The 27,652-nt window shown below is 51.3% G+C and overlaps 3 protein-coding genes across 17 annotated transcripts in view; all 3 read right to left on the minus strand.

The window, feature by feature from the left end:
- LOC130539087 (receptor-type tyrosine-protein phosphatase S-like) overlaps positions 1-16,565 on the minus strand; it is a 47,963-nt gene extending 31,398 nt beyond the window's left edge. For 2 of the 14 annotated variants that reach the window (XM_057057187.1, XM_057057185.1), the window contains exons 1-4: positions 16,236-16,564; positions 6,355-6,571; positions 3,264-3,409; positions 2,289-2,430 (exon numbers count right to left, since the gene is read on the minus strand). In XM_057057187.1, coding sequence (XP_056913167.1) covers positions 2,289-2,430; positions 3,264-3,409; positions 6,355-6,499 — 433 coding nt within the window. In that variant the 5' untranslated portion in view covers positions 6,500-6,571; positions 16,236-16,564. Of the gene's footprint in view, positions 1-2,288; positions 2,431-3,260; positions 3,410-6,354; positions 6,572-16,235 lie in introns of all 14 variants that reach the window. The other 12 variants (XM_057057190.1, XM_057057189.1, XM_057057197.1 and 9 more) reach the window with 10 other exon arrangements.
- A 1,717-nt stretch (positions 16,566-18,282) lies between these two features.
- On the minus strand, positions 18,283-21,368 carry fem1a (fem-1 homolog a). Its single transcript, XM_057057201.1, has one exon. The coding sequence runs from the start codon at positions 21,188-21,190 to the stop codon at positions 19,334-19,336; it is 1,857 nt and encodes a 618-aa protein (XP_056913181.1). The 5' UTR covers positions 21,191-21,368; the 3' UTR covers positions 18,283-19,333.
- Positions 21,369-22,402: 1,034 nt separating this feature from the next.
- On the minus strand, positions 22,403-25,697 carry LOC130539091 (C2 calcium-dependent domain-containing protein 4C-like). Of its 2 annotated transcripts, none has more exons than XM_057057203.1 (3): positions 25,346-25,697; positions 24,219-24,985; positions 22,403-24,099 (listed from the first exon to the last, which is right to left on the minus strand). In XM_057057203.1, the coding sequence occupies exons 2-3, from the start codon at positions 24,951-24,953 to the stop codon at positions 23,548-23,550; spliced, it is 1,287 nt and encodes a 428-aa protein (XP_056913183.1). In that variant the 5' UTR covers positions 24,954-24,985; positions 25,346-25,697; the 3' UTR covers positions 22,403-23,547. The 2 variants fall into 2 exon arrangements, with proteins under 2 accessions (XP_056913183.1, XP_056913182.1); XM_057057202.1 differs by having other exon boundaries at positions 24,219-24,988; positions 25,346-25,696.
- Between the last annotated feature and the right edge of the window lie 1,955 nt (positions 25,698-27,652).

A 27,652-nucleotide genomic window follows, 5' to 3' on the forward strand; every position in this document is an offset into this window, starting at 1 on the left:
ACGGGCCCGGCGCCCAAATCCAGTCAGAGGAGCCAGCCGGTTCTGGGCCAACGTGGCGTCCGCGCGCCGGCGTGCGAACACGCACGAATGCATATGATGCCGCGGAAAACAAACACGCGGGGATCCAGCTCTCCCTCCTCTGTGCGCAGGAAACATCCGCTCGTCCCGGATCGGGAGCCGGTTCCCCGTTCGTCAGTCAGCCGGCGTCATGAGAGGAAACCCGGGATGAAAGCCGACCAGGAGCGCCCGATTCCGGCTTAATGCGCCGGCGCTCCGAAGCCTCCGGAGGCTGCGGAGCTGTGAGTCACATGACCTGCAGGAGGGCGGAAGCGGAACACTTGAAACGCAAACGGGCCATAATGGACCAGGAAGTCGAAACAGAGCCGAAGCCGCACGTGTGCCGGCGCCGTGGGGGTGGGGGGGGGGGCAATCCTGGCTGCGCCGATGCTCTCTGTTGTCTCAGGATCGGGCCGGAGCCGCCAGCCTGCCAATGCGGCGCCTGGAGGGAACCACTGATCCGACTGTTCACTTGCAGGCTGTTTGCAGGGCTCTCTCACTGTCTCTCTACCTCGCTCGCTCGCTCGCTCTCTCTGAAAATGGGACGCTGAGAATTGGGCAGAACCAGGATTACTCCTGACAAACGCTCACATGCAAACAAAAGGACTCCACGCGCCCGCGTCCACCCACGCACGCCGTCGTGAATGCCGCTCGCGTGCGCGCGCACGTGCACGGGCCGTACATACGGCCGAGGAGGATCTGTCGCCCACGAGAGGTTTTTAAACACGCAGAGCCGCAGATATTCGCAGATCCGCGAGGCAGAACAACACGACTGCAGTGTGTCGAGATAAGAGCGGTTAAGGTGGTGAGAGAGTGTGTGTGTGTGTGTGTGGGGGGGGCAGCAAGGGGGGGCAACGAGGGAGGCAGGCAAGATGGAGGAGAGAATGAAACAAAAATGAATAAAACAGGAGAGCAGAAATTAGAAACGCAGCAGCGTGGGCAGAGGAGCCTGCTGGGGGGGGGGGGTGGGGGGGGGGGGGGATCAGATGACCAGACGCAGAGGTCACGTGATGTCACAGGGAAGGTCTACCACACCTCGGTGGATTAGGTAACCTTGCACACGTCCTGTGGCCAACCGCAAGACCCCCCCCCCCCTCCACTAATGGGCAAGAATGGGGGGGATGGGGGGGGCTGACATCATTTTGAGAGGCTGTTTTTCTCATTACGGATTAATTCCTGATTCATTTAATCTGCTGTTTCCGACTCAGCTCAAAAACGGGGGCTGCAGCGTTAAAGAATCGCTCACAAAGCTAATTAATTTCTCAACGGGGCCTCAGATGTTGCAGGGAATGAAAAAAGCCTCCTGCAGCTGTTTAGAAAGCCACGCGTCGCCATAGCAACCGGCCCTTGGATTAGAGGGGATTATTGTTTGCATTTTAATGACGACGTGCGCGTGGGTTTCATACAGGAAGTGACCTGATCATCTGCAGACGCTTCCGTCTCCGTCGCTCCAGTTTATCTCTTAATCTGGGATCCGTGCGTCCTCTTCATGGTGGGTGGGGTGGGTGGGGGGGGGGGGGGGCAGAGGATGCCACAGAAATGCTTTCACCGTCACAAACGCGCACGCTTCACCCTGGAGGTCGGTAATGTGTTCCAGGAGGGATCATGGAGGGGCCACCAGATGGACAGGAGTCTGCTCCCTCTGCATCCAGCCCTGCCAGGACCCCACAGCCCTCACCCCCCCCGCTGCCACCCCGTTCTCCTCACCTCCTCGTCCTCCATCACACTTATTGAGCCGTTCCTCCCTCTTTTCTTTTCTGCTCTTGCTCAACGTCCTCCAGCGGGCGGGGACTGGTTGACTGCCAAACCAGGACAAAATCCCCTGGTTTTTCTGCGTGTACTAACAGCCTCGGCGGATACCCCCCCCCCCATTCATCTTGCTGGCTACGAACCAGGTCCCCAGCTGTAACTTTATTTCCAACATGTTCAAGAGCGACACTAGCTAAGCTTCCCCCTCCAAGGCAGCAGGGTTTATTCGATTAACACCCTCAATCGGGCCAGAAATCACAGCGTTTATGGCAAACTGGGATGGTGCGGCAGCCCTTAGCTAGCACGCTAGCTTGCCCTGTCCCTGGCCAGATCACGCTCGGCCGCACTGAAGAGCGACTATAAAAAGCAGCAGCCTGTCTCTGACCACAGTCTGGCTCTACTGTCACGTCCAGGACCCGGGTCTGTGCACGTGAAAGGAAAGGAGGCTAGGACGGAAGGGAAGGGAAGGGGGCGTGCCTCACCTCTGATAATGGCCAGCTTTGCAGTGACAGACACCTCTCCCTCGCTGTTGCGTGCCACGCACTCGTAGGTGTTTTCATCCCGCGGTGCTCTGAGCGGCTGGATCCTCAGCACGGCGCCGGCACCCTCGTCAAACTCGATTGTCTGGACGGCCGCAGAACCACAGGAGGGACGAAAAGAAATTAGACACAGCAAAGAAAACACGCGAATCACCATTTCAGCGGCGCTAATTAATGGTCTGAGCGCTGTTCTACAGCAAAAATGCAACAAAACGGATTGATCCCTGGAGTCATTCCATGTTGTTACTTGCCACCGTTCCACTCGGTCGGGTCCTGGAGGTCAGAAGGAGTCGGTGTCCTGCAGGAGGACACCTTAGAAGGGCAGATGCCCTACCAACACAAGGGGCTGAGTGCAAAATCAAGGTGTGAAAATGCTAACAAACGCGGTAGGAATCAAGTGGCTACAAAAGACTTTAGCGCTTTAATGTTTTAGGGTTGTTGTTTTTTTTTTTGCCAAAATGAAATATATATTTATATTAATATATTTTAAAACAGCAAAAACTGAAAAGACTCTTTGCCGTTAAAGCAACAACAGTTACAAGTTCACTGTGAAACCAAGAAACAGTTGCGCTACCTTAAACTGCAGCAGAACAACGACTGATCGGGCGTTTTGCTATTTTTGTGAGATTAAAACAATGATTTCATTATTTCCAACATTACTGAACTAAATCCAGGCGACCTGATTCCGCCGTTCATCAGAACAGATGCTATGTTAAGTACATTAGCATATACGCAGACTCAGCTAACTTTCAGCATTAAACCAAAAATATAGAGCATCTGTATGACCTGAGCTTTTATGATTAACGATCTTTGAATGTCAATTTAATTTAAAAACCCACATTAGTATTTGATTTAATGTGATTCTGTCCACTGTCTTTCATGCATTTATGGTTATCCGTTGTACACTGTGACAACCACCTCGATACGCTGGGAGTTGACCTTCTTGCCCTTCTTGTTCCAGTAGACGACGGGCTTGGGACTCCCAGAGGCCTGACAGACAAACGACGCCACGCCCCCCGACACTCCGATCTGGTCGGTGGGAATCTTGGTGAACTTCGGGGGTGCTGAGAGCAGAGAGGACAGGAAACAAAAGCATGAACACGAGGAGAGCCTCAGGAGGGCTTCGCTCCGACCGCACAAGCGGAAAACTCCCCCCGCCTGACCACACCCGACTCCACCGACGGGAAGTGGGGGGGGGCGTGGGGGGGGTGAAGGCTCTGCTTTGTGCTCTGTTGGCGGTGCTGACTTCCTGGGTATCATCTGGAGGACAAACTGAAGGACTTCCTGTGGGTCATAAATAAAATATGTGGCTGGGTCTCGGAGGAAGGTCTCTCCCTCTTTCTCTCCCTCTTTCTCTCCCTCTTTCCCTCCCCCTCCCTCCGTTATGCACGCGTTCACGCCCGGCCAGCCTGTCCTCGTGCTGCAGGCTGCCTCGACACATGTTTCTCTGACAGAGTTGCGCAAATTCGCAGCAAATAATTGGCCCAAACGTGCTCATTCCAGGCGTCCTTGGGGGAATTCGCACGAGCAGTCGGCTGCAGCGCGGCGTCACTCAGCGCCAATTCCTGCCATTAACTTCAGGGGGGATTTGTGTCTGATTGGGGGGGGGCGGTGGCTCCTGTAAGAAAACAGTAATTTCCAAGTGGGCTATTGAGCCGACGGCGCCGAGTGAACCTACGTTTTCTGCTGCGGTTGAGTCAGATCACTCAGGCAACTTCACGCACCCACCCTGTGCGATCTGTCTGTGGCCTGTTGCCATGGCGCCCAGCTTAACTCATTCCCAGCTACAGAACCGCCGCTATCTATCAGGGTGAAGTCAGGATGACCCTTACCATGGCAACCCGGATCCCTCATCCCACTCCCCGGTCGTGTGACGTCCGACTGTGTCGGCTCACTTCTGTTCTGAAGGCAGAACAGCGGAAAAAGAAGAGGAGTCTGACCCATCCAGTAAACCTGCGTGCACGTCAGACAGCAACAGGTGCACGGAGACCTTTGCGGCTTCCCAACAATGCCTCTAAATGTCCAAATAAATAAGGTATTCGGAGGTCATCCTTGCTATAATCTCCAACAGGAAGCTGGCTGAGAATCCTCAATCAGAGGAACTTTAATTCAGGAGTCAGGAGCAGGAAGCGACTGGCCGTTCTCCTAGCTAATGCTAATCTATCTCCGTCCTCTCCGCAGTCCAGAATTCTGCATTTCACACGCGCTTTTAAACGTCTACATGGGTCAGAGCTGGCTTTATATTCGGTCCAAAACGCTTACACGCTCTTCAACACCAATGTTATGATGAAGGAAAGAAAGAAAGAAAAAAAGAGAGCCCACTGGCAACGTTAGCGCTTAAGCCTCTTTCAAAAGCCTGGAAAAGCCCAGCAAGGCACTGGATCGGGGTGGATTTGCACTCAACATAATTTGTTCTGATCAAATGTGTTGGGAAACCTGTTGAAGATGAAATCATCGGCTGTGCAGATGGGTTCAGCGCCGGTCCAAAAACGCCTCTGACCTCAGTCGAGTCATGGTTAAATGATCAGGAGGAACAAAAAGGGAAAATGGAAAATGAGCTTAGCCTCATTTCCCACGACGATGCGTTCAGGATTTGCAGTTTAAGCAGTAATTTGGGGAAAATTCAGATCTGGATGTTGGAACAGAGAAACATTTGCACACAAAACAGGCAGGAAAGACAAAAAAAAGGGCGAAAGCTAACAGATCTGGCAGCCGAATATCTTAACGCCTCGCTTCAGATTCTATTTGTCTCCACTTATTCTGGCATTTACTCTTCAACGCTGCCAACGGGTTCCACCGTGAACTTTAAAAAAAAGTCAGTAGGCGCAAAGGTCATCGATAAAGTGTTGACAAGACAGCCTGACGCGGGTTTTCGGGAACACCGCGACTCTGTCATTAGGCGCTCCGACACTGAGAGTGTTCCCCAAAAAAATCATTAGCTAACAACTCCAGTTCAACTGTACACCTGCAATCTGGGTCGATACCATTTAGTCTCCACAAACATCGTTAAAATCGAGTAAACTCCAGGAGAGGAGAAAAACTCTGTTGCCAATTAGGAAGTTTTAGCTGAAAACTTCTGCAGCGCATCCTCTTAATAGTAGAAGGGAAGGAAGAGAGTGTTCTTCTCCTGTTGCCTGAGCGATGGAGCAGAACCCAGCCTGTGGGTTCTGCTCAGGTGCTCCGTAGGTGGTCCAGAAGGTGATTCTACTCTAATTCTGATGTTATCAGACCACCCTGGTCTGATAATGTAAATGTTTGTTTCCAGGCTGATTTAATTAGTAGCGGCAGGTGTGTGTGTGTGTGTGTGTGTGTGTGTGTGAGTGTGTGTGTGTGAGTGTGTGTGTGTTAGACCGCTGAGGCAGGAAATTGTGGAAAATGTTGCAATCAGGGAGATGATGGGAAACATGCTGATGAAACAGCCCAGCTTATCACAACACACTAACAAGGCCACAGTGTGCGGTTCCACTGGTGGGACCGGTTTCACTGCGACACACAAACGCGCCGCTTCCCAAAACAGGGGCGTTTTTAGGGGGGAGAAAGGAATCAAAGCAGCAAATGACTTTTTTTCAGCACCCGAGATACCGCGCCCGAATCGCCGGTGCGACCTGCCGTGGAGTCGGTGGAAACGGAGCAGCGGAGCCCACGTGGGAACCAAGGGAACGGCGCCTGTTAATGACATAATCTACACGCTGAGGCTTCTGTTCCTGGCTCTGGGCGGCGGAGTCTCAGGGGGGCCCTTTTTGACTGATTATGGCTGCAGATGGTGAAAGTATTCGCCGGCGATCGTCTGCGTCGTTCTGTTCCGCTCCTCTTGGACCCATATGCTGTGTGCTAGGCTAATCTGCAGGCTACAGCAAATTTACCCACCGGAGGATAAATAACAGATTATTTCATTTCAACACATTTTAGTTTGGATTATTAATTTATGGTTTGGCAACGCTGGCGCTTAAAAGTGTACACAGGATGTGGCTAGCGAGCTAGCCCTGGAGCTAGCCCGACCCAGGCGTACCTGGCGCTCCACAGATGCAGCTGAAATGGCTGGTGATGAAGAAGATGAAGGACAGCAGCATCCACAGGGGGGAGGGGCTGAGGCAGGGCCTCAGGACGGGTCTCCCGGGCTGGATCGGTGTTCCAGCTGCGCCGAGCAGAGACATGGCGCCGCTGCTGTCGCTGGGTCGGAGGCAAACGCGATTGGAGTGGGGCTTCGCTCAACAGGAGTAGGCACTCTGGAGGAGGAGACAAAAAAAACCACAGCATGAAGGTCAGATGCAGCGAATTAAAGGCATATTTCCTCAATCTCTGATTCATCATTCTGCTCCGAGAATGGCGGCCCAAATGTCAGGGTGGGGGGGGGCAGATACAATTATTCACCAGGAGGAGAGAGGAGCTCCTCATGAAGAACATTCAAGACAAATTCATGCTAATGCAGGATTAGCTCTTTTGATTTAGCCTGAGCACTTCTGACTCAGGATTAACAGCTCAAGCGGGCCGGCGCCAACAGAACTAATACCAGAACAATGGAGCCGCTGCACAACAGCTAAGACAAGGAAAAAGCCCAAAATAGTTTTCCGTACACGGCTTCCTTATTAATAAGTCGCCTTTCCTAGCGAGCCCTCAAGTGGGAAGCAATGATCAATTTTTAAGTGTTTTTTACCCCCGCCCCCCCCCCCCCCCCCAGTCATCCAAAATCATTTCATTTCAGTTCAGCCTGCTCTTAATTCCCTCTGAGCGTGTTTTGAATGTTCTGGTGGCGAATAAACGTGCGCGACACCGCATTAATGGAAAACACTTAAACAAAGAGGATTGAGGGGTCGCGGCAAAATTCAGTGACAGCAAATGTTTCAGGCATTGCTACGTTCCTAGAGCCCCCCCTGCGAGGCGGGGATTATCAATGGGGAGGGGGGGGGGCGCCACCAGTGTACGTGCACGCGTCTCAGAGTGGCGCAGGCTGAGCTTTAGACAGGCAGGAGCGTCTGGACCGAGAGCCCATCATTACGGTGCTATTGAACCCCCACCGAACACAGGTGGGGGGGGCTCGGCGAGGACGGCGGCCCAGGAAGTGGGGGTGGGGTGGGGGGGGGGAGATAAGTGCGGAAATATGCACAAATGGAGGAGCGGAGATTAGACCGAGCCTTTCCAGCTTTTAGTGACAGATAAAGGCAATTCTGGCAATTGCATATTCAAAGACCCCCCCCCACACACACACACACCACACCCACCCCCCCAACACCTATTGAACTAATGACCTGCTCCAGCACATTGCTGTCAGGCAGCCCACTGTCTGCTGCTAAAAATAGCCCATCCGAAAAACATGGCTGCCGATCTGATGCCCCCCCCCCCCCCTTATCTGATATCGTGCGAATCGACGCCAAATAGAAAAGCTTTCAGCGCACCCCCCGTTTCAATTGAACAACGCGATAAAGGGAATCAAATCAGGGCTCATTTGTGCGCCACTGGCAGCATGTTAAGTAAATTCCACCCTTACGGAAACTCAATTTTCCGGGGCTAATCTAACTAGGAACGCCGCTCCGCATGGGAGCACATGGCTGCGGACACATCGCGGCCTGTCCGCGCAGGATCGGCGCCGGCCTCAGCATCAAATCTCCCGTATCTCAACCCCCCCCCCCCCCCCGCCGTTCACCCTCCTCGCCGTCTCTTATCACTGCAGCCTCGATTCGTATCCAAATCCGCTTCCTCTCCTTCCCCAGCTGTGCCGGGCCGACCGCACGGCTCCAGCTGTTGCGGGTCCGTCGGCTCGGGTCAAACGAGGGGGCGCGAGCGTCCCGAGGATGTTGAGCAAGCGGGAACCAAGCAGCAGGCCGCGCTGGTGTTACACAAACTTTTGTAGCTCACGGCAGGATTTTCTCTTTTTTTCCAGCCTTTTATTTTTAATTCCTTCCAAACCGACGGCTGGGTTGGATTTCCTCTCCTTCGGGAAGTCTTGAGTCTCTCTTGGACTCCAGAATTCTCGGATACCCTCTCGACCTTTATTCTTCTTTATTTTAAAAACGCAGCCTTAACTTTTAAAAGTCTTGTATTTTCCTCCTGAGCCCGCGGTGGCGGTACCACCTCTGCCAGGTTCTGACTCCTCGGCCCGACACTTTTCTACAACGGGATCGTCTCCTCAATCCCGTATTTACGTTACTGGCTCAAACCGTTCTCGCAGCCCGGCTGTCCATGGTCCTGCCGTGTTCGGACGGAACATCTGAGGCCCATTAAAAGGTGTGAGCAGGGATATTATCATGACTCAGGGCCCCCACAGCCTCTAAACCCCCCCGTGAGCTCTCTGATCATCTGGCTCAGCATCCAGAGAGGAGACGGCGAGGGCCGCTCTTATTAGCTTTGGAGCGCGACAGCACAGACGGGCTGACGGGGGTCCAGGGAGTCCAGGGGCTCTGCGAGGGCGGCGCGTAATGACACCGCAGCTCAGGTGGCGAAAGCCACACCGGTTATTGTTTCCCATCAGGCTGATGAAATAACTCCGCTCCAGCGGCGCCCGGCCGGCCCCGGCTCCGCTGGGGCCTTGGGAAGATGACACGTTTTTGTTTTTCCTCACCTCCCCCCACCCCTCCACTCCACAAGTGGGTTTTTAGATGGCCTTGCGGGCCCGTCTCCATGACAACCAACTGGGTGTGCTGTTCGAAAGGCCGGATCTCTTTGCGCTGGCTGACAAGCGATAAAGGCGGCTCTGGAAGCGGCGTGTGATGCATCGCCTACCTGCTGCGGGGGGGGGGAGAGGGATGGCGGGAAGGTGTTTAATCCATATTTTATGGGATCACAACGGAACGAGCCAAATCTGTGGCTGCGCACTGCAGCGCGGAGCTTCGCACAGGTGAATCACAACATCACATCCGGAGTCATTTGTCCTCTTAAACAGTTCTCCCAATGACTCCACATTTATAGCCGGGGCCTTTTTTTTTCCTTCCCCGGCATAAAAATAACTTTGGTATTAAATTATGCATGTTTTTCTGAGGCAGCGCGCGGAGGAAAAGTTTTCAGGAGAAACTCGGCTCAAAGTCGGAGTTGAGGGACTGATAATGCCTCGCCTTTTCCGAGGACTCTCTAGGCCCACAACGCTCACAGATCTCCGCGCACGCGCGCGCGCACATGCTAGCGCGGCAGATGGCAAAGCATCATGGGGGAGATTGGCAGCCGCGCTCTCGCGCTTCCTTTCTCTCTCTCCTGAACACACAGAACCTCAGACGTGCGCGCGTGCGTACGCGCGCACGCGCGCGGGCAGGCGTCGAGGATCAGACGCGCGGGGTGACGCGCAGCTCGCTGCAGGCGGGAGCAGCGCCGCCCCGCTTCCATTTTTAGCAGTGGCAACTATCTGAGGCCGCTCCAACAAGAAAACCCAGCTGCCAATCAAACGGCGAGATCCTTCCGTCCGGAATAACAACGACTCCGGAGAGGCGGCGCCTGAACTCCCAACCTCCTTAATGGAGCCGGTGAACGGCATCACTGACGGCGCCCCTGTCAACGTTCAGCGCATCGGAGCGCGACCCCGAAGCTGAAAACAAGGTTTCCCCCGGAGCTTTTCATGGCACAGCCGCGAGCACGCGTGACTCAGAGAGCCGCCAGCCCACGCCACACCTGTGGGCGCGGGGAGTTTATAATTACTCATTTTGTAATTATTCATCATTACTTTATGGTTGATTTGGTGATCAAGTGGCACGCTGAGAGCGGCTTTAATCTTGTTAGAACGTTTGCTTCTGTATGAAAACGCTGCTTCATTCCCATGAAAGGCAGTGGGAGAACGCAATAATTACCTGCTGACATGTTGGATCATTAGCTTTTCTTAGCCGCCGCGCACCGTGGAGCATCTGTGCCGCTTCCCATTTGAGGATTTTTGTGTGATTTCGTGGACAGAAATACTCAAACGCTCGTTTCAAGACGCACAATAGCCTTTTTCTCGACAACTGTCCCTGCGAAGAGTTCATTTGCAGCCATTTTCACAGCATCTTTACAAGATTTTGTCCTTGTCTCAATCAGGGGGAGGAAAGAAAAATCCTCCTCGGTTGTTTTTTTTTTTTTTTAATCATAATCACCAGAACAGAGAATTAAGAATAATTAAAGAAAAACACTTCATCCTCACTTTGATCGTGCAACATTGTCGTTTTCAGCTTCGCTCGAGGCTACGATGTGATTAGCTCGTCACCTGCGACGTGTACCATAAACATGAGGGATTGAAACCCCAAACCCCTGCTAGCGACTTTCAACTCTACACTTTCAGTTTCACTCAACTCGGCTCAACTCGGCACGATCGTGGTGACGTGGAGCGAAAAGCGTGACTGACCCGTTCACCCCTGACCCCGATCTCAGCGTGTCGGCGACAGCAGGCCCGACGGCGGTGCTGCCAACACACACCTACGCCTCCTAAAGGGGCTCCAAGGTCAGACAAAGACAGAGACGTCTCGTTTATGATGCATCAGCTTCAGATCAGCCTGGCTGGATATGGAAAGTGGATAATATGCAGGCTGCAGGCCGGTCCGAGCTGAGTTGGAGGTTTAAAGGCTACGTTAGCAAGTGATGCTAATTCAGCTGAAAAATATGGTACGGCCATGTATGGATGTGTAATCACGGGAAAATGGGCTCGTCAACACGTCACCAGCTTTACAATAACGCTGAAATAATACAACATTTGGCAAACGCCAACTCCACTGAAGGTGGATGGTTGCCGGAACAACGGAATGCGCGTCTGGCCACGCGGATTGACGTTCAGTCACCTGGAACGGCGACAAGGAGCTCGCAAGCCTCCGCTCGCTTCCTCGCGGTGACCCCTGGCTCTCTTCAGAGGAAGTCGATGGCGTGTGCAGCGGCTCATTACACAGGCTGACGGCTGAGTCCTTGTCAACTCACTGTCCAATTAGCATATAAAGCCGCCGCCGTCTCCCGCCCGGGCGCGCCGAGGAACCGTATATCCATACTGATGCCAGCATCGTTATGCGCTCGCACGCACCTGCCTAATTGTTAAACAGCGGCGACGTGGGAGCAAAGAAGCGTTGCCTGAATGATGGCAGCAATAAAGCAGGAGCCATTCCAGAGCCACACGCGTCTTGATAGAGGAGGTTTGAACTATTTAGCACGGGCTCCATTTGGCTATTTTTAAGGGTGGTTAACAATTCATTTTATAATCAGTGGGGTCATTCATAATTCAGCTGGGTCTTCAGTCATCAAGGAACGAAAATTCACAGCGCGTGAAGAAAAAGAGCAGGGAGGAACCGTCGGCAGTTTTGGTAAACAGCGCTGACCTCCATCCGTCAGTGTCGAAGCGATTGGGAATGTGCGCCTCTCCGTCTCCAGTCAGTTGTGGCTGTCGTCCCCTGGTGTTTCATCAAGATTTCATAATGAGATGAATGAGCGGCTCACACACGCACGCTTGGAGACCCAGCCAGCCAAGACACACCACGGCCAATTAATGAGCTTCTTCTGGAGCGGGATTAGGTCTCCCTGACAACGCGGCACACCTTCATCTTGGCATCGCCGTCATCGCCCCGGCCTTCATCATATTCCAGCCGTGTTTGCCCCTCCCCCACCCCATCATTTGGGTTGTGTGGAGCAGATTTCCCATTGTTGACAGCAGCTCGATTCAACTAAACCCATATCGACATTTCTCAGAGCACCGCGCGATGGGACGAGAGGAGACTTCCGTTTACGGATCCGCGCCATCAGTTTTCGAGGCGCCGTCACACACCTGCGCGCTGCTGAGAAAGCGCCTGCGAAGCATCGCCTATGTGGCGTTCCTCTCTCAGCAGTCGTGCCGAACCGCCTTGTGAGCGAAGGCGCTCCGCCCACGCGTTTGCCACTCTCTCCCATGTGTTTGTTCTGCCTGAGTGTTACCTTTCCGGATTGGTCACATGATACGCCGTCCGCCGAGAGCTCATTAGCGCACGACTGTTGGGCAACAACGGATCGGCTGCAGAAGAGAAGCAGAAACGAGCACTTTTCCTCATGCGGCCTTTGGAGTGGATTCATAAATGACGTCCACAAAAGCACCCGACACAATCGTTTGAATTCAGCAGCTTTGTGTTGCATTTGCACAGACGTTAGCTTCTCTAGCCGCGTCTCGAATCGTTGGGAGACAGAGTTGTTAAGGCAAGTGGAAAAATGGAGCGGTTGTTCAGGGGAGAGGAAATGCATTGTTGCGCCTTCGCCTCGGATCGAGCGAGGCCCGAGCGTGGAGGTAAGTGAAGACGCGCTCGTCAAGGGCGACGCTCGTAGCGGCGAGCGTTTTCTGCCATTAAAGTCGCATCCATCACGCTGATGCTTCCGCCGAGCCGACAACCTTCGGAGCCGCGGTCACATGTCTCGCAAATTGCCATTACCATTACCTGAACAGTGCGAGCCCTCGCTTCTTTTTCAGCGCCACCTGATCCCTGGATTGCCCCCCCCACCTCCCCCTCCATCCCATCTTGTGTTAGCAGAGCTGCTCTCTGATGCAGCAAAGATATTCCTCCACCAGCAGAGGACAAAATGTCCTTTTTTGGACATGTTAACTGACCAAAACTACTCTTACAACCTCCACGGAAGAACATCACAAGAGAGAAAACACATCAAAGTGGGAATGATTCTTAAGTCCGACCTGTACCGTTTGTTTCCTCGCCATCCCAACGGGTGGATGAGAGAACCACTGTCTGAAAATCATCGATGTATAATCTGGTTTTCTTGGATATTCTGGGTTTAGTAATTGGATTTTTTTAAAATCTTTTTTTGAACCTCTTTCTCTGCAAACCAGAGGAAACCACAGCTCCTGCGGCGTCGGCTACTCTTTCTAAGGACATTCGCCTATTAGCATTAGCCGCGGCTAAGGAGCAGGCAGCAGGTTTGGGGTGGTCGCCCAGTGTTGGCTGCGGCATGATTTTAACATTACTGTCTGGAGTTCATGTTGATGCTGACGTTTGGGCTGCAACCATCCCAAACGAATCCAGACATCCGAACGATGGCTCTGACCGCACAGCCTTGATTAACGAGCCTGGTTTGGGTTCATCCATCTCGCTAAGTGAAGCAAAGCTTACTGGCTGGTTTGGTGCCATCTTGGAAACCGTTAGCGCCGGGAACTAGCGCGAACGTGCGCAGCGAGGACTCCTTCCTGCCAAGTTTTCAAATTCTCCGGGGGACCCGTCGGGCGCTTTAAGGAAGATGCGCGGAATATTCAGCCGTTTGAAGGTTCGCCCGCAGCTCTCCGCTCACATCAAAGCGGAGGCTGCTCACTGCAAGTTCTGATTAGGCAGTTTGTCCTCTGCTTTGTCAGCCATGTTGTCACTCAGCCCGACCCTCCTAATGACTCCTGTCAGTCAGGCATGTAACTGTCAGACCCAGTCAATGGTGGCACGCCATCCTCCCATAATGGGATAATGAGCTGTGTACAAACACACATTTAGGCATTTTTCAGCACCAAACGTCAGCGGAGCAAACGAAAAAATGGCCCAAAAAAAAGTTGCTTCAAAGTGGAGTCTGGGAAAATGAAAATCTTGATGGGTTTGACTTGAGGAGCCGAACCGGAGGACGGCGAGGCAGCGACGGAGTGATGCCTTCCCTCGCAGGGTGAGGCGAGGGGAGGGGAGGGAGGAGTGGTGAGGAGGAGGAGGAGGAGGAGGGTGAAGATGTCTTCAGATGTGGCAGCTGTGATGAAAAGAGAGGCGAACGACTGGAGACAAGAGGTGGAGAGGAGGGGAAGGGGTAGCGGAGGACTGTGCATTATTCATCCCTGCTGACACATCAGTATCTGTGATTCATCTGGAGAAGGGCATCAGTCAACACCTCCCCACCCCCCCATCCATCCCACCCCACCCCACCCCACCCCACGTGTGACAAAACACGCAGAAAAACATGACCGTGAACGCCACGCAGGGATGTAGAGGAGAGATGGGTCATGGCGCGGAGAAGATCTTTGACGGCGTTGGGCTCTGACCTGATGGATGAAGCGCGTTGTGCGATTGTTTCTGTCTCAGCGGCTCCATCCATCAACGTGACGGCGCGGCCTTATCAAAGATCAATCAGGTAATCAGCACCAATACTGTGGCTAATGCAGGCTAATGATCGCCTCACGCGAAGAGCAACGGAAGGTCCCTCCTCTGCGAGGCTCCTGCCTCTTTAAAACCTGCAAAAACTATTTCACCGTGGATATTCTTATGATTCCATTGCACAATAATGCCGATTTATCCGACTGGCAAAGGTCACCTGAATAAACAAACCTTTCCTGCACACGCTGCTGTTGATTTCCTTCTTGTTGCCGTTCGACCGAACCTGACATCCAGGCAAATATTTTCAAAAGATTTTCCCTCTTAGCATCATTTGAACCTTACTGCTGCGGCTTCATTCTGCATGCTGGGCGCTTCGTTCCCCAGCAGCACCTGAATAAAAAAGCAGGCGCGCCGGCTAAAGCCCGTCATTCTGACGTCTCTGAAAAGGTCAATTAATATCAATGCTGGTACAACAAAGTTTCCCCCCCTCTTCTACATAAATCCACGACCAGAACCGAGAAAGAAACAGAAGGAAAGTACCAAAGGGTGTGGGAATGAGGCTGCTCTACTGGGAGCATGTGCCATCCCATCCCAACATTCCAGTTTAGATGGATCCTGGAACCACTGAGGCCTGTGACTGAACCCTGAGAAATGCTATTTAAAGGAGAGCACGCTGCCACCGATATTCATAAGCCGCTGCTCCTAACAGCGACTGGATGAGTACCTGCGGGGCGAGAGCTCCTCAGCTGGCAAAGCAAAGCCAAATTTGACTTATTCTGCTTCCATGCAATGACCCCCCCCCCCCCCCCCCCCCCCCCCCGTGAATCTGAAATTTCACAGGAGAAAAAGGGGGAGAGAATCAACCAAAGAGAGGAAGGAATCCATGTGTGAAAATGACTGATTAAAATAATTAGGGATGTGGAAATGGTCTGGAACAATAACCAGCAAACGCGAGGCGCCCCAGGGAAAATTTCCCATCTGTGCGCGAGGGAGGAAGACCTCCCTCAGATGCGCCACAAAAGTGCGATTTTCCAGTTTACGCAGGCCACAAAGCGGAAACACAACAGAGCCTGAACGGGCATCCAGAGTCCACGATTCCACCCCCAAACAGGCCGCTACGTCCCATTAAACCCCCCCTCAGCCCGCACGCATGAGTGGCCCGTGTTAGCAGCAGAGAGCGTGCAGACATATGAGGAGTGGACACACGGAAACATGCGTGTGCAGATGGGTTTGTTGCAACGGCTGTGAGGAGCAGATGCAGCCGCCATCCTATTTGTTAGAAAACAGTCCCACTAAATAAGCCGATCCATCTTGCCACCCGGTGCCTTTAGTAAATAACGCCACACTGGTGTCTAATAGAACCCTCAGAGGTGATGAGAATGACATCACGGTGATGAGACCTTTCTGTGCAATCACCAAATTATCAGCATAACAAAAGCATCATACTCCTTTTCAGCCCCATTGACTGGTTCTTTTTCCTGCTTTCTTTCATTTTGGGACACTTGAATGCATCCCGAGTGTGGTTTGACGGGCATAAAAGCTACTTGGTGCATGTTGGATGGTGAACAAAGGCTCTGCCAGTCTGCCCCGAGTCCCTCATGCTGCCCAGCTAACAAATAAGCAGGGGGGGAGGGTGAAGGGGGGGTCGAGGAACGCGCACTCGCGGGCACCGCCGTCGCCAACCAGCCTCTGGTCTGCACAATCTTGACCCAAACGCTGGAGCAAAAGTATAAAGTGAGATGCAAGAAAGCAAAGAGCTCCGAGGGACGGAGAGACGCGCGCCCCTGATCAACCAGAGATTCCATCAGCACTAACTACTTATTTATTTCATTTTAATGGAGTGTTTGGCTGTGCAGAGGGCACGTCTGGGTGGGGTGCACCGCGCACTGCAACCATCAGAGACGTGAAGGTGTTCGGCCGCGGTTACCTTGGCAGGAAGTGCTCCGTCTTCTTTGCCGTCTGGTAGATTCATGTGGGTGGATTTGCAGCTGGAGGCGTCCTCGGAAACAGCGGGGATGAGAGTAATCCAGTGGCAGCGCGGCTCCGGTCGGGGTAAGGTCTGCCTTGGGAGGGATGCGTGCGCGCATCGCCGGCGCTGCTCTGCACACGGACCTGGCTGTGGACCGGAACACGGCGAACGCTCTTCAGCCCTTCTGAGAGCGCAACCGTGCGGGCGGCCTCAGATGCTGCTGGTTGATGTCATTGATACTCCCTGCCTCCTTCCTTAACGCCCTCCTCCTTTTTGCCTTCTCCTCTCCTCCCCCTCCCTCTACCTCTCTCTTCCCAACACACCGGATTTCTCCCCCCCACCCCCTCCCCCTCACAGGCTCCAACTTTCACATGACGTGATGCTGGCGAGGGTCTCCAATAGCAACCGCATCCCCCATCACCCCCTATTGCCCCCATCATCCAGCCCGCGCGCCAGCGGCTGGACCGCTGCCTGGTGCATAGAGGGGGTTGCTGAATCCCCCCCCTCCACACACACACACACACATACACACACCCCTAGTCTGCTCCCCGAAGGCAATAATGGAGATAAGAACCTAGGGAGTCAGTAGATTCCCTTAATATTGGGTCTAATTATAGCTGCTGGCAGAAAGGCAGAACAAGAGATCCATGACGGTGTGTGTGGATAAAAACGGACTGATCTGCACCACAGAGCTCCACACGGAAGAATTAAAGGGAAATAAAGAAAACCTGACAAAAAGTAGAAATATGGCCACCAAACATGACATATATTTGGAAGCTTAGTAGGCCTTCTATCTCTTTGATAATCTATTTATTGTAGTGATTTCAACAAGAAACAAAATATATTTGATCAGTCCTTAGTGTATCAGATGTGCGCCCATTGTCGACTAAATTAATCTGTTTCAATATCAATATATGGGAAATTGAGCTGAAAGATTCAATCACCTTTTCGCAGAAAGGCCATTAATCATGTTTGTCATTAATCAAAATTGGATCTGCTGGATTTAACCCCTAAAACGCGCCATACTCTAGCACAAGCTGGTCTTTATTGTGCTTATTTCTGTGCTTTTTTTTTAATTTTTTTTTTTAGGTCGCACAATGTGAAGCCAGCGCAGCCACAAGGGCAGCGTGCGAGGTGTTGGATGTGGGACGCGATGGCGCTGCCAGAACCACTCTTTATTGCTCCCTCTTCGGGGCATTGTTCTGCAGAGACCCGGCGTCAGCATCTCTGCACTCCGGTCCACACATTCCACCCAGCGCGGTGTCAGCCTGGAAGTCAATCTCAAACTAACTCTGCCTCCGATGCAAGAATTAATTGACAGGAAAATTAACCAACTGCCACCACCTCTGATGGTGATGAGGAGCTGCCTTTCTGGAGGCTCGAGAGGACAAAGGCTTCCGGTTTGGGATTCTCCGGGCCACTACTGCCATCTAGCGGTGGCTGCTTTGAAACTCAGGCTGGGGGCCCAAACCAAAACACTACAATCCCAATTAACTGAGATCATTATTACATCCGTGCTCGTTTCTGCGGCAGCACGACGCCAACACTGAACATTTTAAGCAAGCAATGGAAAATGTGGACTGGATTAAAAAGAAATACGATGCTCTTTACTGTCATGGTGACACATTGTGGCTGCTCTGACCATGAGGCATTAGCGTATTCCCATTTTCAGAGGAGAGGCAAAGGGTGAATGGGCCCTAAAATTAGCAAGGCAGGAGCCTTGTCTCCAACACTGCCGTGCAGGGGTGACGTTAATTGGACTATTTATACTTTAAGCGCGCGGGAGTGAGAAAGATCGAGTTTCTGCTTCGCTTTATTTCAGTGGCCTCAGGTTTACCCCGAGCAGAGCGGCGGGAAGCCCTTGTTTGGACGGAGGTTCGGCCTGGATGCTGATTAGCTGGGCTAAAAATCGATGCATGAGGAGCAGGGACAAACAGCTGGGTTTGAAACCTTACAAAAATAGCCTGTTTTCAGGCCGACGACAATAACGTCCACACACAGCAGCTGATGCAGCGACACTGAATTTTATTCAAGTATCTCCCACACACTTTTGTTCTCGAGCGATCGTCTGTGCAGCCATTCAGCCGAGAGAGAGAAAGGCAGCCACTGTTCACAGTGTGAATGCCAGTTGTCTGTTTAGGATTGGGAGCCTGCTGCGGCGTGCACGTCACGGCGCGGCGCGGAGCGCAGGCAGACACAGCAGTCACAATAACACAAGATAAATAGATGAGACGCCGTTGTAAGACTAAATGCAGGAACAGGACAATCGGTTCCTTTCTGGTAAAGGCAAAACTCAAAAAAACAAAAATCTGAACGGCCGTCAGTTGATGTCCCCGCTTCCAAAACTGCTTCTCCACCAACGATTTACACGTCTTTAGATATTTGAGATGAAGGTAGGGACACTCAGGGCCCTCGTTTGAAGAACTAATCAATCCAGACTTCATTCACACATATTATATACTGTATATATAAAAAGAAACATTCTTAAGGTGTCAATTAACCGTCAGTGAAGTGGCCTCTGGCTGGAAAGCTGTTGTACTTTAAAACAAATCTGACAAATGGAAGCAGAGTCCCATAAAGAACCATGTTTGACTTCTGATTGGAGCGTCACAAACTGCATAGGTTCTAAACAACTGTGCATACAACAAAGGTGACCAGCTCAAGTCTTAGGAAAAGACCCCCCCCCCCCTCATCTTCATGCATGTAAACAGCCCACCATGTTCAGATACTGTAATACTAAATAATCCTCCCACACAGCCCAGCACCCCACCTGTCATCCCATAATACTCTATTTTTACTGACCTAATGGAATTGGTGTAGTTTACATCAAGCCATGACTCCACCCAGAGTTAAACGGTACTCCAAAGAATTCAATTACATGTCTGGGAATTTAAAACCAAATCAAACGTGACGGCCTGGTTTTTATTGCTGAGGTTCAACGGGGTCAAACCAGGGACGCAGAAGGTCAAACGGAGGCGAGGATGAACGCAAAGGTCACGAAGACAGATGGTTATGGAGCAGTGGCGACGGGTGGTGGGGGGGGGTCGCTGAGGAACTCAGTGCAGCTCAATGAAAGCCTCCATCTCCTCAGAAATGAGCCCCCTGTAGGGGAGTCTGTGCTTCTCGATGGCACGAGCCGCCAGGCACTGGAGGGTGACGCAGTTCAGCGGGTAGATGGCGGGGTGGCCGCTGCTCGGCTCGTCCAGCAGCTCGTAGGCCATCTTCCTCTGGGCGTTCTTCGCGTCGAAATGAGCCCCGGCCTTTATGAGCAGAGCCATGATCTCCGGGCAGCCGTTGCTAGCAGCGACGTGCAGCGGCGTGTTGTTGTCGTAGTCCCGGGAATCGATGTCGGCGCCGCATTCTAGGAGTACCGCCGCCACTGCCTGAGAGGGGAAGCGACCCACGGGGTAGCGGCCCACCGACGTGGTCTCTTTGTCTACGGCCATGTGGAGGGGGGGGGTGAAGCCGCTGCGGCCGCGGGGATTCAGCTTCAGCAGGCGGTACAAGGTGTGCTTCTTCTGGTGCTCCTGCTCCGGACTACAGTCGAGCTTCTCCAGGAGGAAGATGAGGTGCAGGATGATGGAGAGCGCTTTGGTGAACTGGGAGGCTTCGGGCAGGTTGCCGTTCTGGGCCATCGCTCTCTCTACTTCCCGCACGCTTTTCCCCAGCACCGTCATCAGGTCGGAGAAGGTGACGCGCGTGGACATGGTGCCCTTGGCGCGGTCCTGAAGGACAAAAGAGAAGAGCTCTGCGAAGGAGAGGAAGCTGGAGGCCGTCATTGGACTGAGAGGGTCGAGGTTGCTCTGCTGCATGTCTAACGCATACTTCCACAGGCTGATGCACCGCTCAAAGTTGCCCGAGTCGGCGTACACGGCTCCCCTGTAGCGGATATAATAAGAAGTGTCCGGATGAGAAGGTCCGAGGATGCGCTCGCGGATCAGCAAAGCCTGCATCCTCATTTCATCGGGGTCTGTGATCAAAGCCTCGAGTTCCTCTACGGTGTTCACCTCCTGAGCGCAGCCGTATGCTGGGACGGGAGGACCAGGCGGGGGCTTGGCCAGGGATTCGGTGATATACACTGGGTGCCTCAGCTCCATGGCCCATCTCCAGTACCTCATTGCACCGAGCAGATCCCTCTTTTTGTCCACAAACGTCGCCCCGAGGAGCTCGAGAGCGTCGACGCGTTCCTCTCTGGAGGTCCGCGTCTGGTGGACGAGGTACACCACGATGTTGGCGTGACCGGTTACGCTGGCAGCGAGGAGCGGGGTCATGCCGTACCCGTCCCTTTCCATCTGAGCGTCGCACTTTAGCAGCATCTTCATGATGTCAAGACTCCCCGACTCGGCGCAGTCGTGCAGGGCGGTGTTGCCCTTCACGCTCTTGCGGTTGACGTCGGCTCCTCGGTCCAGCAGGAACTTGGCGATCTCCTTGTGGCCCTTGTAACACGAGATCATGAGGCAGGTGTGGCCGTGGCGGTTGGCCACCTCCATGTCGGCTCGGTGGTCCACCAGATATCGGACTATCTCGAGATGCCCGTCAAAGCAGGCGGCCCGCAGGGGCGTCGAGTTGGTTAGTGTGGCATTGTTGACGGAGGCTCCGCGTTTCAGTAGCCTCTTCACCACCGGGAGGTGACCGGCCGCCGATGCCGCCCACAGCGGCGGAGCACCTTCGATGGTCTCGCCGTCAAAGTTGACCGCCCCCCCGAGTTCAACATTGGCTTTACAGTGTTCGAGGAGGTAATCCACCACCTCTAAATGTCCGTATCGAGAGGCGATCAACAGAGGTGTGCCTCCCTGGGTTTTCTCCTCGGCTAATGTCTCTAGTTCCTCAGGAGTTTTGTTGCTCAGCAACTTCTGGATAAGTTTCAGCTTACCATCCCTGGCCGCGTTGAAAACCGCCGTCGATATGTCCATTTTATAGGGTGAACGCTGCCGAGCTGGACGCCAGCCCCATAACCACTCGTTTACGGAAAGGCTGGCGCGTATGTTTTTAAATAGCAAAGCGTAGGAATCTTAGTTTGGACGCGGATTGCAGCTGACATCTTTCTGCCATTTTGAGGGTACTGTCAAGATGGCGTTTGTGTTGTTTGACAGTTCTATCCGTCCGAGTTTAGAAATGTGGGTTGTGGGTAATGTAGTTTCGATACACACGGGTCGAGGTAAGGGCGGGCTTCCTAGTTTTAAAAGAACTACATGTCCCAGGATGCACGTGATTTAAATGACCTACCAGCTGATGAGTTCGTTGGAATTGGTTATAGACGGTACCAGCCGACGCCAGAATCAAGCAAATGTAAATGTTTTGAGACGCTGAGGAAACATTTAGGTTAATAGAGATATATTAAGTATGATTATTTCTTCAAATGTATTGCACAAATTATGTGGAACGTTTCATTTCTGTTTTGTTTCTCACCTTTTTTGCAGAGTGGCTGTCGCGTTTGTTTTGTTGAAATGCTTGTTCTAAAAGTTTGAAGGTTTTATTTAATTTGAATTGCTTCAATGTAGATATAGGCTACAAATACACAAAGGGGGCGGGAAACAGCTAGGTCAATTGTCTATTAAAAGTTGCCAAAACAGCCTCAGATTTTTTAAATTTCACATTGTGTAAAATGGTAATTTTTAAGATTTACCAGTAGAGGGGGCATTTGAGCCATAGTTCATTCGTGCTCTTTATATCACGAGGGACCACCATTTATATTTGAAACGGTATAAATGTGAATTAAAGACTGCTTCCCCAGCAAAAATAAAACCCCATCTCCATCCCTGCGTAAACCCAACTATTGAACTCTAAACTAGGGGATAATCTAATTGCACATGTCTACAGTAACAGGATGTTCAGGAAGTGAGAGCAGATGAGCCAATGAATTCACTTCCTGCCATCCATAATAACTATTCGAAACTCACTGGAGGATAGCCTGCGAGGCAAGCATGTTTTTCTAATTAAGCAGGGAGTTTGGAGATTCACAGAGACAATATTGTCTGCAATGAACCAGTGTTCATTTGTCTCACAAATGAAACTGCTCATATCCGTCTCAGAGAAAACAGCCTCTACTGGAGCAGAAATCAAAGGAGAGCAACGATTGCTCTTCAATCAGTGTAAAAATCCTTGAATGAGAAAAGCATCAGAAGTTTAGTCTCAGTGTTTTTATTAATAAATCCACAGGCATGTCACACCACTTAACAACACCAGCGGCAATTATAATCTATTTTCAATTTTTCTCAAGTACAATCATCCACAGGAGCGTGCAAAAGATCAACATGCAACATTACTCTATTATACTTATTGCAAATAAAAATACACGTCCATGTTAAAAGATCTCATCAATGCACTGGAACTGATATGATACTGATGCAAGAAAAGAAATAGCCCATCTTATTCGGTGTTCAGACAGAAGTATGCAATGCCGACAGCACCACGTTTCACAAAGTCGATACACTGTTAGGTTCCCAGTAATTGTCTTCTCTGCTGATTTCATCTCAGCTGAGCTCCAGTCAAGATCAGAGGTGCTGAGTATTGGCACCTCTGAAAGGGATCAATGTGACCTTTTCTTTATTTAACACAAATTTTGAAGATCGCTTTGACATTTGTAATAGAAGAACTTTTATTTTTGGGGGTGGGGGTGGGGGGGGTAAACACTGAGACTATAATGGCAATATTAAATCTGATAAAACCTCGTTTGTAGAGCCACAAACATCATTGCTATGAGAGATCAAACAATCAAAGAAATGATGCATTGTGGACTCCACTGATGTGCATCAGGGCAACAGAGAAGCCGACATTTCCATATATATGTGTGCTTTCAGCTAATATTATCTTTTTAGGTTCCGACCTCAGTTTGGGTGGACTTCACCCTCATCAATATTCATCTGCATCAATTAATATTGACCATATTTACATTATTTTGATTCGCTACGCTCTGGATTCTATCATCTAATGTCAATAATGACGAGTCACAGCGACAGAGCAAAATATTCATTTTTAAACATATACTGTTTATAGTTGTAACATCTTTCAGCACGTACTTGCATTTAGGGTTTCTAGGAATCTATTTATCTCCACCATTGTATTCATAGTTTGATGAACCTCGTCCTTGTTTTTGCTCTGATTTATTTGACAGGATGCAGTTTGCTGGTAATCGGTTGGGTTAACCACTGCACCTGCCAGGTATTTATCAGATCACAGCACAGGATGGACGAGTAGCCAGAGATGGGGAAAAAAAGGACCCTCGAGACGTGAAGCTGCTTGTTTTCATCAAAGTCCAGACAGGAGCTCCCTAAAGGTCTGAAAGCAGCTCGCTGAGCAGCACCTCCCTCTCTCCTAGGAGGACATCTCTCCTCAGGCTGGTGCCTTTGTTCACTACCTTTATCTTCATGGCCAGACTCTTGACTTGTGCCTGAGGCAGCGCGTCAAAAAAGAAGTCTTCATTGAATACTGGGTTCCTGCTATTCTTGATAATGGTGCTCCTCTGTTTCTGCTGCTTGCCAGGGTTCAGGTAGAGTGCCACGCAGCAGTTGATGCTCTTAAGGTCCGTCTGCCTGTCATAAATGGCTTCGGCTGTGAGCACGCGGACCCTCAGCCGAGCCGCCTCGCGGTCGTAATGTGTGCTGAGCCTCAGAGTGCCCCCCTTGTGGAGGATGACTGTGTGCTCACGCTGCAGGATGTCTGACGCTGTGGCCCTCAGACCGCTGCCTCTACATCCATGGAAGGCAGGGGATCTGGGGCAACGCACGCGGCGGCGCTGCATGTTGGGACTGTTGTCCGCTGAGCTGCAATCGTCAGTGGAAACAGAACTGTGGCGTGCCAGGGAGCGCTTGGCACGGGACACCTTGTGGGAAGTGGAGAAACATACTGGTGAACCATTATTGGCAAACAGTTTTGTAACTCTTTTCTAACGCTCGAGACCACAGTTCCAAACACGCCAAGTGTTGCGGAAACGGTTCTCACCTTTGCTTGTGTCCCCTGTGTGATGGACCGCAGCAGAGAGGCCGATCGGGACAGGAGAGGGGAGTTAAAGGGTGAGGAGTCTGCTGAGGAGCAAGTGTCACTCTCTCCACCGCTGAAATACCGGTACTGGTTGTGGTCCACTGGGGTGAGAAGAGTCCCCCCTTGGGAGCGCCTCTGTGAGTTTGGAGACGTGAGAGGGCTGCTGGGGTCGCTGTGGAACAGACTCTCCTTGCGTCTGGTGTGAGGCGACTCCACGAGGGTGGAAAAGCCGTAGGAGGTCTGGGCCTTGGGGACGTACGGCAGGGACATCGCGGTCTGTGACTGGGGGTCCGCATTGGTGTTGAAGTCGGTCCTGGCCCTGTCTGACGCACTCGGCTCATCAGCGCTCTCAATCTGGATGATGTGCCGGTTGGCTGATTTCTGGAGATTACGCGCGTCTCCCCCATGCCGAGAAAAGAGGCGAGGGCTGCAGGGGTTCTTGCTGCTCCGGGCTCTGGGGCTCTGGCTGCAGATGGCGTGGTCAGATGAGGAGGGCCGCAAGCTGGAACTGTATGGTTCTGGGGTGAGGGGCTGCTCTGGCGGGCAGCAGATCAATTTTGGTGGTATGAAGAAATCGGGGATCCTTTCCGGCGTGAGGACGTTGGCGTAAACGGAGATGGGAATGGCCTCTATGGTCTGTGGAGGCTGTGTTCCACTGCTCTCCATGGAGCCTCGAAGCTTCTCCAGCAGCCACATGCCCACGTATGACGCCTCAGTGGACAGTTACTCTGCTAGCAGGAAAGTCATGCATGAAGGAGAGAGCAGGTGCAGTCAGAATGGCATCAACAGTATTTCATCTTTTTGTAAAGGTTGGCTCACTTTCATTCCCAGCGAGAGAAAACAGGGCTCCTCCAGCACGCACAAGTGTAAATTAAGAAATAATAAACTTTGAAATTAAACCCAAGAACAAACAAATTCTTTACAAATCGGTTCTAATCATCACTCCAAAATGATTTGACTCAAAACAAACCTCAGTGCGCCACCAAATTAAAACGACCGTCCTCGTTAAATCGCAATCTCGCCATCAAATCAGTGTTATATTACTAAACTTAACTCATCCCTTTAGATTATATCAGATCACCACGAACCTGTAGAGCGTGAAACTCCTTTCCTGGGTAGAGAAAAATCTCCCTCTCGGCGTGCGCTTTTTCACAAACCTCTCCGGACGCGCCGTGCGTAAAAGGCAACTCTAGCCTGAGCTCAGATCCAGAAGCTTTTGCCAGCGGTGTGTGGGTGTTGGATTAAATACCCCGGCTTTATATGATGGGGTCTCTGACTTCTGAGCCAATAAGAAGATCGTGATACCTTTCCATGCTGTTTATTGTGAGAACCGCTCCGGCGCGGCCACAGGGGAGACGCAGGGTGGGAGGGAAGCTGAGGACTCTGGTCTCATCAGTTGAAGTGTTGCAAATGATGCGGGTTTCACTCCTCACGCCCCGTTGGTTTTTTAATGGAAGCGTCACAGGAATTTCGTTCCGTGTTATATTCTCCCTTGTGTTGTTAACACATACGGAGCTTTTCCATCTGTAATTAGACAAAGTAGTGATAGTGTGAGGCGACATCTACAGTCTCCATTCGTCTCACTCCATCAGGTTTTAGTCCGTGTTGGGATTAAACGCACGACAAAAAGACCTTATAGTTTCAAAAATTCTATAATTTATTATAGCTGCTGGCACAGCTCACCTGTTGAATAGACCTTTTCTCCCAAACAGAGCTAGTAATGTCTAATATAAAGGCGGCCGTGAACGCATCTTCCAGGCACCCGTTGCAGACAGTTTTATCGTCTGCATTAAATATTCTAAGTGCAACCAAAGTCTCTGTCAGTCGCTGTTTCTACTCATTTTAGACATCAACGTTTTCCCCCCGACAAGTTTCATATATTGCGAGCTAATGATGGATATAGTGAAAACAATTTCCCCCCATTTTTCCGTAAGCTGCACTTGCATATAAATGAATTTCAACTGTTGATCTCATCGGCTGAATAAAAACACAAAGAAAACCTTCCAGTATATTGTAAGAGAGAGATTATTTGGGTCATATTTTAACTTTTCTAATAGATGATGCAAAATTAGTGTTATTGCCCCTCTGAGCAATCACAGCGCGGGCTGTGTATGGGTCCATGTTCGGACACTTATGTTTTACTCTTATCTCCTTCATAAACTGCTCAGTTTCTGTCCAGATGAGCTCAGACATGAGCTGCATTCATCAAATCAAGCCCCGTCTGAGCTCTGGGGTTTAGCTCCACCCCTCCAGAACATTCATCTTGCTGTCTTTTAATTGGGTTTGCAGCTTCCACCGTGAACTTTCTGTCATTTTTCTTGCCCTATAATAAATCTTCTTCCTGTTTGTGGCTTTTTTTTCATGTTGAACCAGACTGTCCTCCAGGACCTCTTGATGTTTATTCCACCGTTACGAGCCTGCAGGACCTGCTGCCGAGAGGCATCCCCCCACGGCGTGACGCTGCATGTGGACTTGTTTATCCACATACTCTCTGCTGCAGATATGATTTCTCTTCACCATTCTTCCAGTAACAGGCTGAAGACTGACTGTTTGCAGAGGTTACTGCATAACTTCAAAGCTCCCTGACTCGAGTCCCGAGTGTCTTGGTGACCGCCCTTACCAATTCTTCCGCTGTCATTCGATGTTCTTGGCAGGTTTATACTGTACACCTGTCTCATCTCTTCACTTTCTTTCAAAATGGAACTCTACAAGTCGTGGAACTAGTGCGGGAGGTGTTCGGGGACTGGAAAATGTGATATTCATCATATTCTCAAATCTTTCTCAGAGGTGTTTGGAATCTTTTTGCCTTTACAGTGTCGATGTAGCATGAATGTGACACATCAGAGAGCTCACAGACACGTTTCTGATAGAGAGCTCTTTTACTGGCAAAGAATGGCTGGAGGTTAATGTATTCTATAGATTATTGTATATTTTGATCAAATGTTGCTGTATTATGCCACATTTGTTAAATGTTTTTAAGCTTGAGGTGCAATTTGGAGCCACAGGGGTCAGACGGAGAATTATGGAATCATGGCAACAGATTGAAACTGGGCCCAATCACAGCAGGATGAACAGTGGAGCAGTGGAAGTAAATCTCAATCAAACAATGTCCACAATAAAGATCCACAGGAACATTATCTCTACTTTGATAACCAAAAAGAGAAGCAATTTCAAGGAAGGGGGAACCCAGCAGGGAGCAGTCCGACTAGGTCAGACAGAAAACAAAGGCATTTAGTGGGGCTCAGACACAGCAGCCAGGGTCAAATGAGAAATCAGGCTGGGAAAAAGTGATGGAAAACGAGGCAACAAACAACCTGGCAGTGTGTATGTGTGTGTGTGTGTGTGTGTGTGTGTGTGTGTGTGTGTGTGTGTGTGTGTGTGTGGGAGGGGGGCGG

Source organism: Takifugu flavidus, chromosome 15, assembly GCF_003711565.1.
Source record: "Takifugu flavidus isolate HTHZ2018 chromosome 15, ASM371156v2, whole genome shotgun sequence".
Classification (NCBI taxonomy): domain Eukaryota; kingdom Metazoa; phylum Chordata; class Actinopteri; order Tetraodontiformes; family Tetraodontidae; genus Takifugu; species Takifugu flavidus.

Bases quoted from the DNA above. Each gene is read 5' to 3' on its own strand.
- fem1a (XM_057057201.1), bottom strand. From the start codon at position 21,190: ATGGACATATCGACGGCGGTTTTCAACGCGGCCAGGGATGGTAAGCTG.
- LOC130539091 (XM_057057203.1), bottom strand. From the start codon at position 24,953: ATGTGGCTGCTGGAGAAGCTTCGAGGCTCCATGGAGAGCAGTGGAACA. The intron at 24,100-24,218 runs GTGAGAACCGTT...ACTTCCCACAAG, and splicing joins CACAGGGGACACAAGCAAAG to GTGTCCCGTGCCAAGCGCTC.